General features: G+C 34.8%; 1 protein-coding gene across 11 annotated transcripts in view; it reads left to right on the top strand.

Annotated features, from left to right (window-relative positions):
• ARHGAP32 (Rho GTPase activating protein 32) overlaps positions 1 to 16,115 on the top strand; it is a 307,961-nt gene that overhangs the window by 192,080 nt on the left and 99,766 nt on the right. For all 11 annotated transcript variants that reach the window (XM_077964660.1, XM_077964657.1, XM_077964658.1 and 8 more), the window contains 4 exons: positions 9,309 to 9,446; positions 11,369 to 11,461; positions 12,275 to 12,397; positions 13,942 to 14,019. In XM_077964660.1, the coding sequence (XP_077820786.1) occupies positions 9,309 to 9,446; positions 11,369 to 11,461; positions 12,275 to 12,397; positions 13,942 to 14,019 (432 nt within the window). The remainder of the gene's footprint in view (positions 1 to 9,308; positions 9,447 to 11,368; positions 11,462 to 12,274; positions 12,398 to 13,941; positions 14,020 to 16,115) is intronic.

The raw sequence follows: 16,115 nt of genomic DNA, 5'->3' as shown, positions 1-16,115 counted from the left end.
CTGAGGGTTCGTCTCATTTTTAGATCATATAGAGTAACTTCTTGACGTTGCTGTTGCATTTGTAAACTCTTGTGGTGCTGGTGGGGGTGCCTTTTAGCATGCTAGTATATTATAATTAGTGTATAATGAGCAGTGAGGGTGACTAAAGGTCACTTGCATCACGGTCTCGGTTTTGGCGGGTTTTGGCCGGCATCTTTACTGCATGCTGTTTTATCAGCCAGGTCTTTGTGACTTGTATTTTGTACCGACCTCCTGTCTCATCCTGTGACTTAGAATGCCTAACCTCCTCGGAATGCAGCTCAGTAGGTCTCACCCTCATTTCACCCAGCACTTCTTCAAGATGAGTCCTTCTGGTTCAGACTCCTCTGACACTCTGAGAGCAGACATATTTTGAATTCTATTTTTTAAAAACTCGTTATGGTATGTTTTATGCCCCAGAATGTGGTCCCCAAGATACAGTGACTGTTCAATATGAGCCTCAGAAGCATGTGTATTCTGTTAAGGTATTCTATCAATATCAATTATATCCCGTTGATTGATGGTACCGTTAAGTCAACTATTTTCTTACTGATTTTCTGCCGACTGGTTCTATTCATTTCTAATGGGGGGGTGTTAAATAATTTCTTATAGAGGGTGTTAAATAATTACAACTATAATTATTTCTCTTTGCAATTTAATCAGTATTTGCCTCATAGTACTTTCATAGTCTGTAAGCACATAAATATTAAAGATTGTTTAATTTCTTCTTGGAGTATTGATCCATTTGACATTACTCTGTGCCCCTATTTATCCCTCATAACTTTCTTTGCTCTGAAGTCTGCTCTGACTGAAGTAAATATAGCTATTTTTGCTTTCTTAATTAAAAAATTAGTATGGCATATCTTTATCATTTTAATCTGTCTTATCTTTAAAGTTGATTTCTTTTAGACAGGTGGGTCCTGTTTTTGATCCACTCTGACAATTCGTCTTTTAATTGGTATGTTAGACCACGATGTTTAAAGTGATTATTGATATAGTTGGATTAATATCTGTCTGTCATTGTTTGTATTTATTGCCTTTGTTCTTTGTCCCTATTTTTGTTTTCCATACTTTGTCTCCTTTTTGTGTCTTTTTTCCCAACTTATTGTGGTATATATATAATTGTCAAATAAAAATTACATATATTTAAGGGGTAGAATGTGATATTTTGATATGTGTATGCATTGTGCAATGATTACTGCAGCTAAGTTACATATCCATCAGCTCACAGTTACCTTTTTTTGCGTGTGTGGTGAAAACATTTATGATCTATTCTCTTTTTGTGTTTTTAATTGAGCATTTTATATGTTTCCATTTTCTCTCCTTTCTTAGCATATCAATTACATTTAAAAAAAATTTTTTTTAGGCCAGGTGTGGTGGCTCATGCCTGTAATCCCAGCACTTTGGGAGGCTGAGGCAGACAGATCATGTGGTCAGGAGATCGAGACCATCCTGGCTAACATGGTAAAACCCTGTCTCTACTAAAAATACAAAAAATTAGCCAGACGTGGTGGCATGTGCTTGTGGTCCCAGCTACTCGGGAGGCTGAGGCAGGAGAATCGCTTGAACCTGGGAGGCGGAGGTTGCAGTGAGCCAAGATCACGCCACCGCACCCCAGCCTGGGTAACAGAATGAGACTCCATCTCAAAAAAAAGAAAAAACAATTTTTTTTTTTAGTAGTTGCACTAGAGGTTGTGGTATACATTATAACTAATCCTAGTTCACTTTCAAATAATTACACTGCGTCATGGATTGTGCAGGTGCCTTGTAATAAAAATTATTTGTAATTCCTCTCTGTCCTTTGTATTATTACTGTCATTCATTTTACATATAGAAATCATACATAAACATATACATATACACATACCCCCGTACCCATATATATATGTGAAACATACATAGTCAAGTACATTGTTGTTGCTATTATTTGAACAAACTGCTATCTGTTATATCAATTAAGAATAATGAACCAAAGTTGTATTTTACCTTCCCTTATTCTTCTCCGTTACTTTTCCATTCTTCATATAGCTACAGGTTTCTGATCTATATCATTTTCTTTTTCTTTAGAGAACTTCTTTTACATTTCTTACAGAGCAGATCTGCTGGCCACAAATTTTCTCAATTTTTATTTGACAAGCTTTATTTCTCTTTCACTTCTGAGGGATAATTTTGCAGAGTACAGAATTCTAGGTTGCTGGGTAGGGGTTATTTTGTTAACACGTAAAACATTTACTCTACTCTCTTCTGTGGTTTCTGAGAATATATTATGTAATTCCGATTTTGACCCTCTATAAAGGTGTTCCCCCACACCCTTCCAGCTTCTTGCAAGATATTTTCTGTATCTTGGATTTTCTGAAGTTGTTTTGAGGAGGGTGATGCAATTTATCCTGTTTTATGGAAATGAGAGGCCATGCAAAATATATATTTTGTATATTTTGAGCTGAGCTTCCAGGACCGGTGGTTTGGTGTCTCAGTCATTATTCTAGAAATACTGGTTTTGCTCCTTTCTCCATTTCTTCTCCTTCTGGTATTCTCAATATGTATGTATCATGCCTTTTGTAGTTTTTCCACTGTTTCTAGATGTTCTGTTCCTTTTCTTCAGTCTTTTTTCTCTTTGCATTTCAGTTTTGATTGTTTCTATTGTGATATCCTCAAGCTCCAATTCTTTTCTCAGTTGTGTCTAGTCAACTAATGAATCCATCAAAGACATTCATCATTTCTGTTTTTGATCTGTAGCGTTTCTTTTTTATTCTTTGTTATAATTTCCAATTCTCTGCTTACATCTGTTCTTGTATATTGCCTACTTTTTCCTTAAACCTATTAGCAGGTTAATCGTGGTTCTTTTAAATTATTGGTGTGATAATTCCAACATTCCTGCCATATTTGACTCTTCTTCTGATGCTTATTCAGTCTCTTTAAATGGTGTTTTTTTCCTTTTAGTTCACATTGTTATTTTTTGTTGAAGGTGGACATAAGGTACTGGGTGAAAGAAGTATAGTAAATAGCCTGTTAGTAATGTGATGGTAAGGTGTGTGTAGGGGGGAAGCATTCTATAATCCTGTGATTAGGTCTCAGTCTTTTTGTGAGCCTGTGCCTCTGAACTGTGAACTTCACACGTAAATCTCAGTCCACAACCCTCCGTCCTGTACCTTTAGGTAGGACAGGATGACTGGAGCGGGCTGGAGTTTAGTATTCCCCTTCTCCCCAGTGGAAAGCTCAAAGAAGCTGGAGCTGGATTTTCTTCTTACTCCAGAAAATGAGGCTGTGGTAAGAGTTTTTCCTGAGGGCAGACTTTGTTAAAAGCATAGTACTTGGGTGTGTTTCAAAAGTTTATTGTCTCCTCTCCCTCTTAAGAGCACAAGGAGATTTTTTTCAGATATTTACTGTGAGGACCTAGTAGAGCTCACAAAAGTGTGTGGCTCCCCAGTGACTGGGTTCTAGAGTTTTTAATGCTCAGACTTGTCATCCCTGAGCCTCTAGCAATTTATCAATTATAGGTTAAGTTTTTCTGCCCTAGCACTTGTTCCCACAGAGGTTTCTGCTTGTGGATTTCTGCTCTGGGTAAGTTGCAATTCTTTATATTTACCTGTCTGCCTCTAATTTGGAAGGGGGATAGTGATTTGTTCTGTGACCCACTTCTGTGACAGATTTAAGGAAGATCTGTCGATTTTCACTTTGTTCAGCTTTTTACTTGTTAGGATGGAGTGGTGACTTCTGAGCTCCTTACATGGCAGACCAGTAACCAGAAGTCCAATGATTACTTTGTAACTAGACAGACATTGATCACTTCTGAAATGGAACTGTATCAGGAATGTATTTTTGAATGACCTCTCATTTCCATGTGGTACTTGGTAACATAAAACCAAATGAACTAGAAGTTGAGCTGGCAGAACAAATAAAAACGTATAACAATATATTTTCATACCTCTTTTAAAAATATTTTTTAAATACCTCTATTGGAAGAATACCTGAAGCAAATATAAGACCAGCACATTTCTTTTTTTAGTGATTCATATTCTGAAGTTATTTATTTTTTCCCCCTTAAATACTTATTACTTACTCCTCCTAACTACAACTTTGTACCTTTTGACCAGCATCTCTTCACTTTCCCCATTGTCAGCCCATGGTAACCACCATTCAACTCTGCTTCTGTGAATTTAGTTGATTCAGATTCTACATGTGAGACCATGTGATATTTGTCTTTCTTTGCCAGGCTTATTTTACTGCGCATAATGTCCTCCAGATTTATCAATGTTGTTGCAAATGACAGGATTTTCTTTAAGGCTGAATAGTATTCCATTGTGTATGTATACCACATTTGTTTTTATCTACTGATCCATTGATGGACACTTAAGTTGATTCCATAACTTTGCTATTGTAAATAAGGCTGCAGTGAACCAAGGAGAGCAGATATCTTTTTGACATATTGATTTCAAGTTCTCAGGATATATATCTAGATGTGGGATTATTGAGTCATATGGTAATTCTATTTTTAGTTTTTTGAGGAACCTCCATATAGTTTTCTAAAATGGCTGTACCAATTTATATTTCCAACAAAAGTGTATGGGATTCCTTTGTTTCCTTTTCTCTACAGCTTTGCCAACACTTACCATCTTTTGTCTTTTTGATAATAGCCGTTCTGACAGATGCAAGATGATATCTCATTGTGGTATTAATTTGTACTTCCCTAATGACTAGTGATATTGAGCATTTTTTCATAATATCTGTTGACCATTTGTATGTTATCTTTTAAGAAATGTCTGTTCAGTGCTTTTGCCCATTGGTTAATTGGGGTTTTTTTTGTTGTTGTTTTTTTGTGTAGAATTCTTTGAATTTTTAAAATATATTTCAGATATTAACCCCTTATAAGATGTATTTTTTCCCGATCTGTGGAGGTTTTCTTTGCTCTGGTAATCATTTTCTTTGCTGTGCAGAAGCTTTTTACTTTGATATAATCCCATTCAAGACTAATTTCTTTTTGAGGTCTTTTAAGCAGAAAATTCAATATTGTGTATTAAACCATTTAATAAATAACATCAGTATACATTCAAGGAATTTTCTTGACTGTAACTCACTGTTACAGCTCTCAAAAGGCTAATAGTTCCATCAAATAATTTGATTAAACATACAGTTATACTGTAGTTTGATGTTATAAGTTGTAGTAGTATACAATATACTCAGTAGAAAGGTTGGCAAAAATATGAATAGTTTTTTTACAAAAGAAGAAATAAAAGTGAGAAATATGAAATTGTGTTTAGCTTCATTAAGTCAGTAAAAGGCAAACTAAGAGAAGATACAGTTTTTCACCTACTGGAAAATTTGTAAGTCATTATTTTTAGTATTTGTGAGGATGCATTGAAATAGACCCAGGCAGTAAAAATTGGTACAGCCTGTCAATTTTTAGGAATTTTGTGTGTATTTATTTTAACTTTTCATTTTACAATGATTTTAGACTCACAGAAAAGCTATAAAAGTAGTACAGAAATATCCAATTTACCCTTAACCTAGCTTCTGCTAATGTCACATTTTTAGGAATTAATGCTAAGAAAGTATAAGACATTGCAACATAAATTTAAATACAAATCTGTTATTTATAATCTTGTTATCAATTATTGTACTGTCATCTTAGAACTCCCAAATCGATCAGTTTGGAAATTTAAACACCTTTTTCAGAATCAATCTTTATTAGTGGAGGCATTGTTCTAGTGTTAACAATTTAACCAAACTAATATTTGCCTGCTACACTCCATGCATGATAGATACATGAGCAATATAGCATACAAAAGTTATTTTTATTCCAGACAGCTTTAACAGTGAGAAAAATACCAATAGTGGTAACTGATATTTCATGAATGGTTTCCGGGGAGTCTGTTAAGCACCTTACGTGGATTGTTTCACTTATTCTTCTGACAACCCCGGGTGCTATTAGCCTCCCCATTTTACAGATGAGGAAACTGTGTGGAATAGTTATCTGTGGTCAAGTGACTAGCATGTAGCCTAGGGTAGTATAAATTCAGATCCTGCATTCTCAATTACTGGCTGCTATTCTCATTCTTTTTTTCTTCTCTCTTTCCTCTGTTTCACACTTATGTAGCTCTAGAAATCTATTATGTAAGACAAGGGGAAAATGATATTCCAACTAGCAAAGATTACCTTATAATACACCAGAGCACTCTGTATTTCCTAAAGAGTGTTGACTGAAAAAGGATTAGAAGCAGAGCCAATTTCTCTTCTACAAGCACCAGGCACCAAAAAATGTAGGACTACATTTCAGTGATCTTGACCACTTCTTCAAAAGGAGTAATAAATGTGAGCCTACCAAATTGCAGGTCATTTCTCCTCACCTTTAATACCATGGAATAATTGTACACATGCTTGGAGTTGAAGCTTAATTTTACATCTTCTTGTGAAATGGAGCAGAAAAACAAAACATAAATGAATGATCACCAGGGCATGCTGAATTATTCAACATGATAATGTTAAATTTGAGATTTTATTCTCCAAAGCTAAAGCTGATGGTTCAGCCAATATGGAAAACAGTCTTTGATCTCTAAAGATATATTGACTTGTAGCTGAGTGAAACCTCGATGTGCTGAAAAGTAATTGTTAAGAATGTTCTTTTGTCTTTTGAGTTGTTGAGCATTGGTGACTGCTTGCTTGTTCTTCTAAATATCCTGAGAATTTGTTTGGAAACCTTGTTTTCTACTTTTGGTAGGTTCAGCCCAGAATAAGTTCTCCAAATTAATAAACAGTAGTAATAGCTAGCATGTATTGAGCTATTTCTATCTGCCTGCCACTAAGTACTTTACATTGATTTATTTGATTTAATTCTTAAATAACCAGGATTCACAATTGGGACATTGTGGTCCTAGAGCCAAGCTATTAGCTATGTATTTATTTCAGGAGTTGGTAAATCTAAATACATTAAGCATCTATACAGGTAATGTTAGTTAAGGAAAATGGCTGGGTGTGGTAATGGAATTGGCAAACTTGTGCTTGCTGTGCTATACCTAAATGTTTTCAAATACAGTTTTAAAAACACTGTAGGCCAAACCCAAATCAGAAGATATAATGGATAAATTTGAAATACTATGGGTGATGGCTGTAAGGCCTTCTTGTTCAGATGAAAATTTAAATTATTTTATTGGATATTTATTTTCATACTTGTTCTTTCACATATCTATGTGAAAATTTCAGCAAACTACCTAATCTGTGATTATATTCATAAAGAAGAAAATAAAGTTTTATGTTCCTTCTTTTTGATGAGGTACTGTAAATTGAGGGGACAGTCTCAGACTTGAATCCAGTGTTTTACAATACATGTCAATTATAAAGATTATTTTTCCAATATATTAATAAACAAAAATCTTCTAGAAGTCAACACATAAAAGTCATTGTAATAGAGAAAATGAACAGGATTTTGGTAGTAATAGGCAATTCATACAAAAAGAAATCTTAGTAACAAATGAAAAGATGCTATGCTTCACTCAAAATCAAGGGATTGTAAATTAAAAGAAGATACCATTTCATCTCTGTCTTATTAGCATACTGTAAATTCTGATGATGCCAGGAATTGCAAGGATTTGGGGGCAGTGGGAACTCATATACTACTGTTGGGTGAATAAATTGGTGTTACCACTTTGGAAACCAGTTTGGCAAATTTGAAATAAAATGTTGCTTGTACATCATAACTTGGCGGTTCCCAGGAATGCTTTGGGTAGAAGGTAGTGATAGAACTGAGAAAATAAAGGAGTTTGCTTGAGCAAAGCATCAGAGAAACAGCTAACATGACAGGAAGAACAAACAGCACTTAAAGAATCATGAAGGCAAGGAAATGAACATTCAGCTCATGAATCGAATACGTGCAAATCATTCAATATAACTGGAAGCCAAGAAAGGGCATGGAGGAGTAGCCAGTGAGATCAGTCTGGAAATAGACAGGGCCCAGACGATAAAAGCTGGGATATGTGGGGATAGCTTGCGTTTAATCCTGTAGACCAGTGGCCCTCAATTCAGGCTGATCATCAGAACTAACTGGATCCCTTTCCAGACTTAGTGAATTAGCATCTCTTAGAATATGGATCTGGACACTGTTCTTCAAAAGTCTCAGTCACATTGCTTCTCTGCCTTTCAGCCAAGGTCAAGTGTAGAAGTCTCAGCCACATCTATTATTTCATTCTTAGAACGCTCTGAAAGAGGGAGCTGGTAATGGCTTTTTGTCTATGTCCATGGAGGATTACAGCCCAAAGTGGGATTATGCAAGTTTATCATGTTAGTTTTTGATATACTTGTGATTAGAAATCAGCACCCTCTCGTGAGGTGATACCCTCTGTTTCCACTCCAGTTGTCTGGGGCAGATGGAGAAACTGGTTACTCTGAAGGCTTTTTCTTTCAGACCCTCCAGATTTTTATGAGCCGAAAGACTCTGCGTAAAATTAGATTAAATTGCAAAACTACATGCTATACAGTTGGGATGTGCTCATCATTACTCACCACAGGAGCTTTTGAAGGACTTGCTGTTGCAGTGTGAGCTGATAAACTCTGTATTTTGTAGTTGGGTGTGCAGGGGAGGAGTTCAAAGGCAAATCATATTAGTAATCTTTCAGGTAAGAAATGATGATGGTCCTTACTGAAGCTTGGGTTATGGGACTGAACAAGAAGTGATAGATTCAAGAGAGGATTAGAAGATGGTATCTAATAAGTATCCTTTTGGAATGTGATTTTTAAAAATGAGCTTGTGAGATTGGGCAAAGAAGGGAAGAAGCCCTGAGAGGCAGGGAGAGCTGAGGTTTCTAGATGCTATGTGAATATCAAATGTTTATAGAGGAAGACTTCATTAGTTTTGATTTTTGAGTATATTTCCGATCTCAGTCACAGAAAATGTTGGTAGTAACAAATCAAAAACCTGATTTTATTTTTCTTTAATTTTGGTTAATATTCTCCTACCCAAAGTTATTTTATGTTTTTATTTTTCTTTTTGGTAGATTTAAGATCACATGTTATCTTAACCATTTAGCAGTTATTGTTCTGAAAGTGAGGCAGTGGATTTTGACCAGCAGCAGGAACAGGGTTGGTGGAGAGTTCTGTCTTATTTTCCATTATTGGCCTTTTAATGTAATATAACTCATTAGAGTGTTTCGCAGTTTTAGCTATTAACTATCAAGTTAATAGAAACTTCTCATTAGAAAATATAAAATCTCATGAATAAAATAACATTATAGAATAAGGCCTGATTCTTAAGTATTTCCCAATAGAGATGAATTATATGAGTTTCTTTTTTCTACCAATAGGGAAAAAGTTGGATCGTTAAAAGAAGTTATGAAGATTTTCGGGTACTTGATAAACATCTTCATCTATGTATTTATGACCGAAGGTTTTCCCAGCTCTCAGAGCTTCCCCGTTCTGACACCCTGAAGGACAGTCCAGAGGTAAGCATTTAGTACTTCAGTACATTTAGTACAGAGGTAATCACTGTATTTGAGTTTGCAGAAATTTTTGTCTGTATACTAAACAAAAGCTTATATTGAACACTCAGGATGACTCCTGGGACTACTTGCCTGTTTCATAACTGAAAAGTTAGTAATGTTAAATATAATGTTTAGAATTATGTTAAATAATAATGTTTAGAATAAGAGAAGGTTCAGTGCATAATTTTATAAGGGAAAACAACTCATAATATATAAACAAGCAATATACATGAGCAAATCATTCTCCAGAGAGCACATAAAAATGGAAGCAAAAATATGGAAAACGTTGCCTTTCATGATCAAAGAAATCCATATTAAAACAGTGTTGTTTGAGTAGTTTATGACAGCATGCTGGGTATATGCACCTACTTTCACCCCTGCAAAAAATGTCTAGTAAAAACATAAAAGATTTCTAAACAGAGGTTCTTTATAGCATCATTAAACCAAAAGTACCATCAGGGAATCAAAAATTGTGAGGAATCTTTAAAAGCAGATGGGATAAGGTTTATGGGGAAGAGTAAATATAGCCTAAACATGTAAGTGCAGCATGACTGCAAAGCATAAGGAGACTAGAAAGTTTACACATAGAAACTGAAGAAATAAAATAACCGAGAGGTACAAACAAGGCTTTTCGAAGGATGATTACTATCCTCTGAGAGAAAATGAAGCTGTCACATCCATGAAATGGATTTAAATAAATAAAATCAGAGATGTAGTAAACGAATATAGGATCATTTACATTAATTTTAATAAGAGCAGACCTGAATGACTGAACTCCATGCAGAATGTACCCAGCTGAAGAGAAAGTCAGGGAGTTGAGTGATCAAACCAAGTCATTTATAATAAGAATACAACCCCTGGAAGGGACAGAAAGTTAACAAGTTGTGAGAGAACAGTTGGGAGTCATGGAGAATAGGTCCAGAGAGGTTTCTGCTGATGGGAGTTATAGGAGGAGAGAGTGGATGCAAGGAAATAATTAAAAATTGGTGTAAACCACTCCCCCCACCAGATCTAAATAAAGCAATGTTCTGAGATTTAGTGGGTTCATTAAGTGTTAAAATATAACGGACACTGCAGCAGGGTCTCAGGAGTGTCTTAAAACACGGATCTCTTTGTACCATAGAAAGTCTAAAAGTCCCTTTATCTGCATTTCTCATTTCTGCTTCATTTCATTTTTTTACTATTGCATTTTTTTCTCTCAGATTATCCTAAAACATGGCCACCACCAAGAGGTCCCAGGTTTTTATCCCCTTTTAAGGGAGCAGCCAGACTGAGCTAGAATCTGTGTCCTAATTCCTGGATTAACTCTTGATTGGTCCAGCTAATATTGGGGCATATTCCTGGACCAGTCAGCTGAACCGTGGTGTAGGATCACGTATGAACATGGCTGCTCCGGCCACAGCCACGTGCATGGAAGATGACAGTGGGTCTTGGGCAAAAGTGTTTCTAAGGAGTAGGGGAAAACTGTAGGATCACATATGAACGTGGCTGCTCCTGCCACAGCCACATGCATGGAAGATGACAGTGGGTCTTGGGGAAAAGGGTTTCCGAGTAGTAGGGGAAATCTAGGCAGAAAAGCCAAATATGGATCTGCTATAGTTATCTTTTTGCATATTCAGTACAGAAATAGAAAGTGATGAAATTAGAAACCATGGGGTAGTACGATCGCTGATAAGGGGCTAGAAGTTGAAGCTCTGCATGAGACGGGGCTGAGTTGCTATTAAGTGCCCATAGTGCTACTGGTAAGTTTCTGTGAAGAATCCTCTGTAACTATTAAAATGCCTAAAGATCTATAGATTTTTTTCTTCCAGAAACCATCAGTTTTCTCTGCCAGAGAGCATAGTATCTTTCCTCAGAGTTACACTGAATCTTTTTCTTTTCAGTCGGTCACTCAGATGCTTATGGCTTACCTGTCACGCCTTTCAGCTATCGCTGGCAACAAGATCAACTGTGGGCCCGCCCTTACCTGGATGGAGGTATTTCCTAATTCACTTTTCGTGAAAAATGTATATTTAAATTATCTACTTAAGAAATTTGATATTAACATAATTTTGATATCTATTGAGCTTCAGGAATCAAAGAAATGGAGTGTATTCTCATCGTCTGGGAGGATAGATATGTGATATAGGAAATATTTGTTCATCTCAAATCTTTCTTTGATAATCTTAGAAACTAATCTTAATATATTTTATGAATATCAATGATACCTGTTGTTTTGGTGTTTAATATACTAATGTATATATTCAGTACTTTTTTTTAGTTGACTTAGTAATTGAAAATGTTTTTCAGTTATTTATGAGCAAGGGACAACTTCCTAAAGGGTCCTCTTTAAGAGTAACTGTTGAGTGAAACGTTATTCAGTAAATAGATTACATATTTATTCTTAATTTGCATATGTAGAGTTATATTGTTTTCTCCTCCCACTGGAAAATGGGAATGCAAGATGGAAAGTGGAAAGAATATGGAACTATGGGCCAACCTGCATTGAGATCTTGGAAAAACTATTGAATCTCTTATAAATTACATAGCCTCTTTCATCTTTAGCATCCTCACCTTTAAATGATGATAAGTATTTTTTAGAGTTGTGAGGATTAAATTAAACCATATATGTTATAGGCACAGCACAATGACTAGCATATTTTAACTACCCAGTAAATGGTAGGATTTTTTTTTTAAAGACTCTTTGGGTTATTGTATCTCTAAATTAAAATGAATTTCTCTTCTAGATAGTCAAAGAAGCATTTTCAGGTCCAGTGTCTTTATCTCAGAGTACATTTTCTTTGTGATAGATTGATAATAAGGGAAATCACCTTTTGGTTCATGAGGAGTCATCCATCAACACTCCTGCTGTTGGTGCTGCCCATGTTATCAAGAGGTACACCGCTCGAGCCCCTGATGAACTGACCTTAGAGGTAAATAGCTAAAGAGGTTGTTTGTTATTTGGTTCCTGCTACCTTTCTGGCCTCATCTTTGACTGTTCTTAACCATTTCCTTAATTTAAAAAAAAATGAAAAGCACCAGGTTTTTCCATAGTCCTTTATCTTTCAGCCTGTAATATCTTCTATTTTTGTTTAAATGACAGTACTTATCCTTTAAAACTGAGGTTAAATGTCTCCTCTTTTGTCTAGGAAGTCATTCCTGATCTCCCTCCCCTCACTCCATGCAAATACATACCTCCCAAAAACCTGAATTGAATGTCATTCTGAACTGTGCTCATGGCTTATTGCTGACACATCACTTACTACATTTAATCATGATTGTTCTCTTTGTCTCAGTGAGCTTCTTGAAAGCAAGGTCTGTCTTTTTGTGTTTTTGTACCGAAAAACAATACCCAGTGGTACTTTTTTTTCCTATATTGTTGAAAGATTGAGTTAAAGAACAGATAAAAGGTGAAATGAACACACCTTGCTGTCAGATATAAAAGGAGGGGAATTAAATTTGTTCCTCTAAAAATATATATTGGCTAATGAGGAAAAAAATGCTGACAGTTAATTCAATTTAAGAAATAACAATATAACTTTTTACTGCATAGAATCTAAACTGTTTTCAAACTTTTAAGTTCTGCACAGAAAGAAATGTAGGTCTTGGAATGATGATGTCAGCATATATGGCTTTACGAAATGGCTTATACATGATTTGAAAGATCAGTTGTGAATATACAAAAGAAAAATTCCTAAAGCTCTATAGTATATGTTAGTAACATTGCTCTGAAGTTCTTAACTATGTTTTATCATAGATATCAGCATTTCTTTTGATTGAAGAATATAACTTCTGTTGAATATATTATTAAAACTATTGTAATTTTTATATTTATGATTTTATATGAGTTTATATAAACTCACTAGTTTTTCTTTTACAGTGAAGAAAGTTAGCTCTTTAGTGGATATAATTATATTTTACTATCTATTGAAAGAAGTGTAGTTGTCATCAAATTTTATACTTACTAAGCATAACCCATCTTAGGCCCTTTTCTATATGATTAAATAAGATATGTCAAGAACTCAGTACAGTGCCTGGCACAGGGTAAGCACCCACTAAATGTAATATTAAGGGAATCTGTTATTGTTTCTAAGCATGAATATTTAAAATTATCTTTTATAAGTGAATCTGATCACTCTCAGTGACAGCAGTAACAATATTTTAACAGAAGTGATGATAATGGTGTGATGCCTAACATTTAAAAATCTTATGCTATTAATCTGGCTTTCTGAAGTTACTGCACATGTGTTAGTTGAATCACAGTCTTTGTGTTGCTTAACTTTTTGTAGACCTCTCTTTCACAAATCATAATATAATTAAATTGTTTTTAAAAGGAAGTAGTACTTTTTTTGGAAATTACTGGCCAGAGCATGAATAGTAATTTACCTTTTCATACAGTTCAGATTTAAATTCTAGGTATAACAATTGGTTTAAATTTTAACTAAAACCTTTTTGCTTAAAATTTTGATTCTCCTAGGTGGGAGACATTGTTTCCGTTATTGACATGCCTCCGAAAGTGTTAAGCACATGGTGGAGAGGCAAGCATGGATTCCAGGTAGGCAACAACAAATTAGGTGTGGGAAAATTCAAAGAAAAGTTTTCTTTATGTTTCAGTAATACTTTTGTTTACATGTACTTGTAATGGACTTTGTCATCAGAAATTTTATCTGCAACGATAGAAACTGCAGATGGTAATGATAATAGATTTAGATTTCCTTTTCTAATTACTATTTTGGTTGTTTCTTATCTCCTTCATCTTTAAATGGTGGTGTAGCCAAAATATGAATAGAGTCTCAGACCTGATGGCCACTTTTCGGTTACAAGGCCTGGGGAGTGACCTTGCTTTTAATACAGGTTTTTAATCATGATTCATATATATTTCCTTTCTGGAATTAAGTCAGTTTCATTAATATTTTTCTATAAAAAGGCATTGTAACTGTTTTGTAAACTTACTTTTAATTACAGAACAACAACAGAATCTAAAGCAATCTCATTTCTTTTTCTATATTCAGTAGTCCCTTATCTACGGCTTCCCTTTCCATGGTTTCAGTTACCTGAGGTTAACCAAGGTTCGAAAACATTAAATGGTAATTCCAAAAATAAATCATCGGTTTTAAACTGCATGCTGTTGTGAGTAGTGTGATAAAATCTCTCCCTGTCCCACCCAGGACGTGAATCATCCCTTTGTCCAGCATACCACACTGTAGATGCTACCTGCCCCATTAGTCATTCCATAGCCCTCTCAGTTATCAGGTTCACTGTTGAGGTATTGAGGTGCTGTGTTCAAGTTACCCTTATTTGACTTAATTGTTTTACTCAATTATTGGTTACTGTAATGAACTCTTACTGTGCCTAATTTATAAATTAAACTTTATCACACATATGCATGTATAGGAAAAAGTATCCTAGGGTTTGGTACCATCTGTGATTTCAGGCATTCACTGAGTGGTCTTGGAACATATTTCCTGCAGATAAGGAGGGACTACTTTGTGGCTAAACAGTTTGGGACCTGATAATGGCATCTGTTAGACTGACTTAGCAACTAATTTTTATGAGGAGTCTCTGAAAATGCCTTAAAGTTGTATCCTTAATATATAGCCTGTGGCTTTTTGTGGTCTACTTACACAAGTGTTACTAAATACTACATAATAAAATGCTCATGCGATGTTGTTAGAAATTTGATAAGCATTGTATAAATACTTTGAGTTCTAACTACATATTAAATAAAAATGAATTATTAGCTTTACAATAAAATATATTGTATTAAAACATAGTAATACAATTTAAAACATTATAAAATGGTAGATAAGAGTGTGGGCTCTGGCTCCAGATTGTCTGGGTTTTAATCCTGTGTTATCTCGGGCAAATTATTTAATTCTCTGTGTCTCAGTTTCCTCATTTGTAAAATGGGGATTATGGGACTATTGTTTGCCTCACATGGTTATCTTGAAGATTAAATATGTGAGAATAAAAATAGAACGTACTTAGACCAGATCTGATGGATTTTTTTTTTTATCAATAAGTGTTGATTTTTAAATTTAAAGAATTCTGGTTTTTATTTTATAAGTTTAATTTTATCTATCGCTTTCCCTAGTATGAAAGCATCTACAGTAATTTAATTTGGTTGTTAAGACCAGAAAAACCCTGTCACATTACCCTACAGCTCTTCTTGTTTGTGCTTTTGGGATCCTCTTCCATCTGTGCTCTGATTTCTTAACAGTTATGAATAATAAGTGCTTTTGATTAAATATAAAACTAAATAGAAGACTACAGTTATCTTTTTCCTATTAAGGGGTCAGTTCTTCATGTTAGTGGAAATGAACAATAGACTTAAGGGTCTCAAAGATGATCAAAAGATTAATTTGGCTTTAAAATAATAGTTATGTTGTGGTCTTGATGTTACTAATAACTTTCTTATATCTATATCTATCTCTCTCTCTCTCACCTTAGGGAAGTCATTTGCTTTGTTTGGACTTCAGTTTCTTCTTAAAATCAGAGGGTTTCATTTACAATCTCTCTATTCCTTCTCAACATTTAAATTCTATGATTGTCTTCCCTTTGTTTGTGTAACAAGTATTTATTGAGTACTGATTCTCTGCTACGTGTATAGCTTTATACTCCAAAGTGGTGTTGAGACTCACAGTTAGTTTA

Source organism: Macaca mulatta, chromosome 14 (genome assembly GCF_049350105.2).
Source record: "Macaca mulatta isolate MMU2019108-1 chromosome 14, T2T-MMU8v2.0, whole genome shotgun sequence".
In the NCBI taxonomy this organism is placed as follows: Eukaryota; Metazoa; Chordata; class Mammalia; order Primates; family Cercopithecidae; genus Macaca; species Macaca mulatta.
Note: the sequence above shows the minus strand (reverse complement) of the source record. Positions and strands in the feature narration are given on the sequence as shown.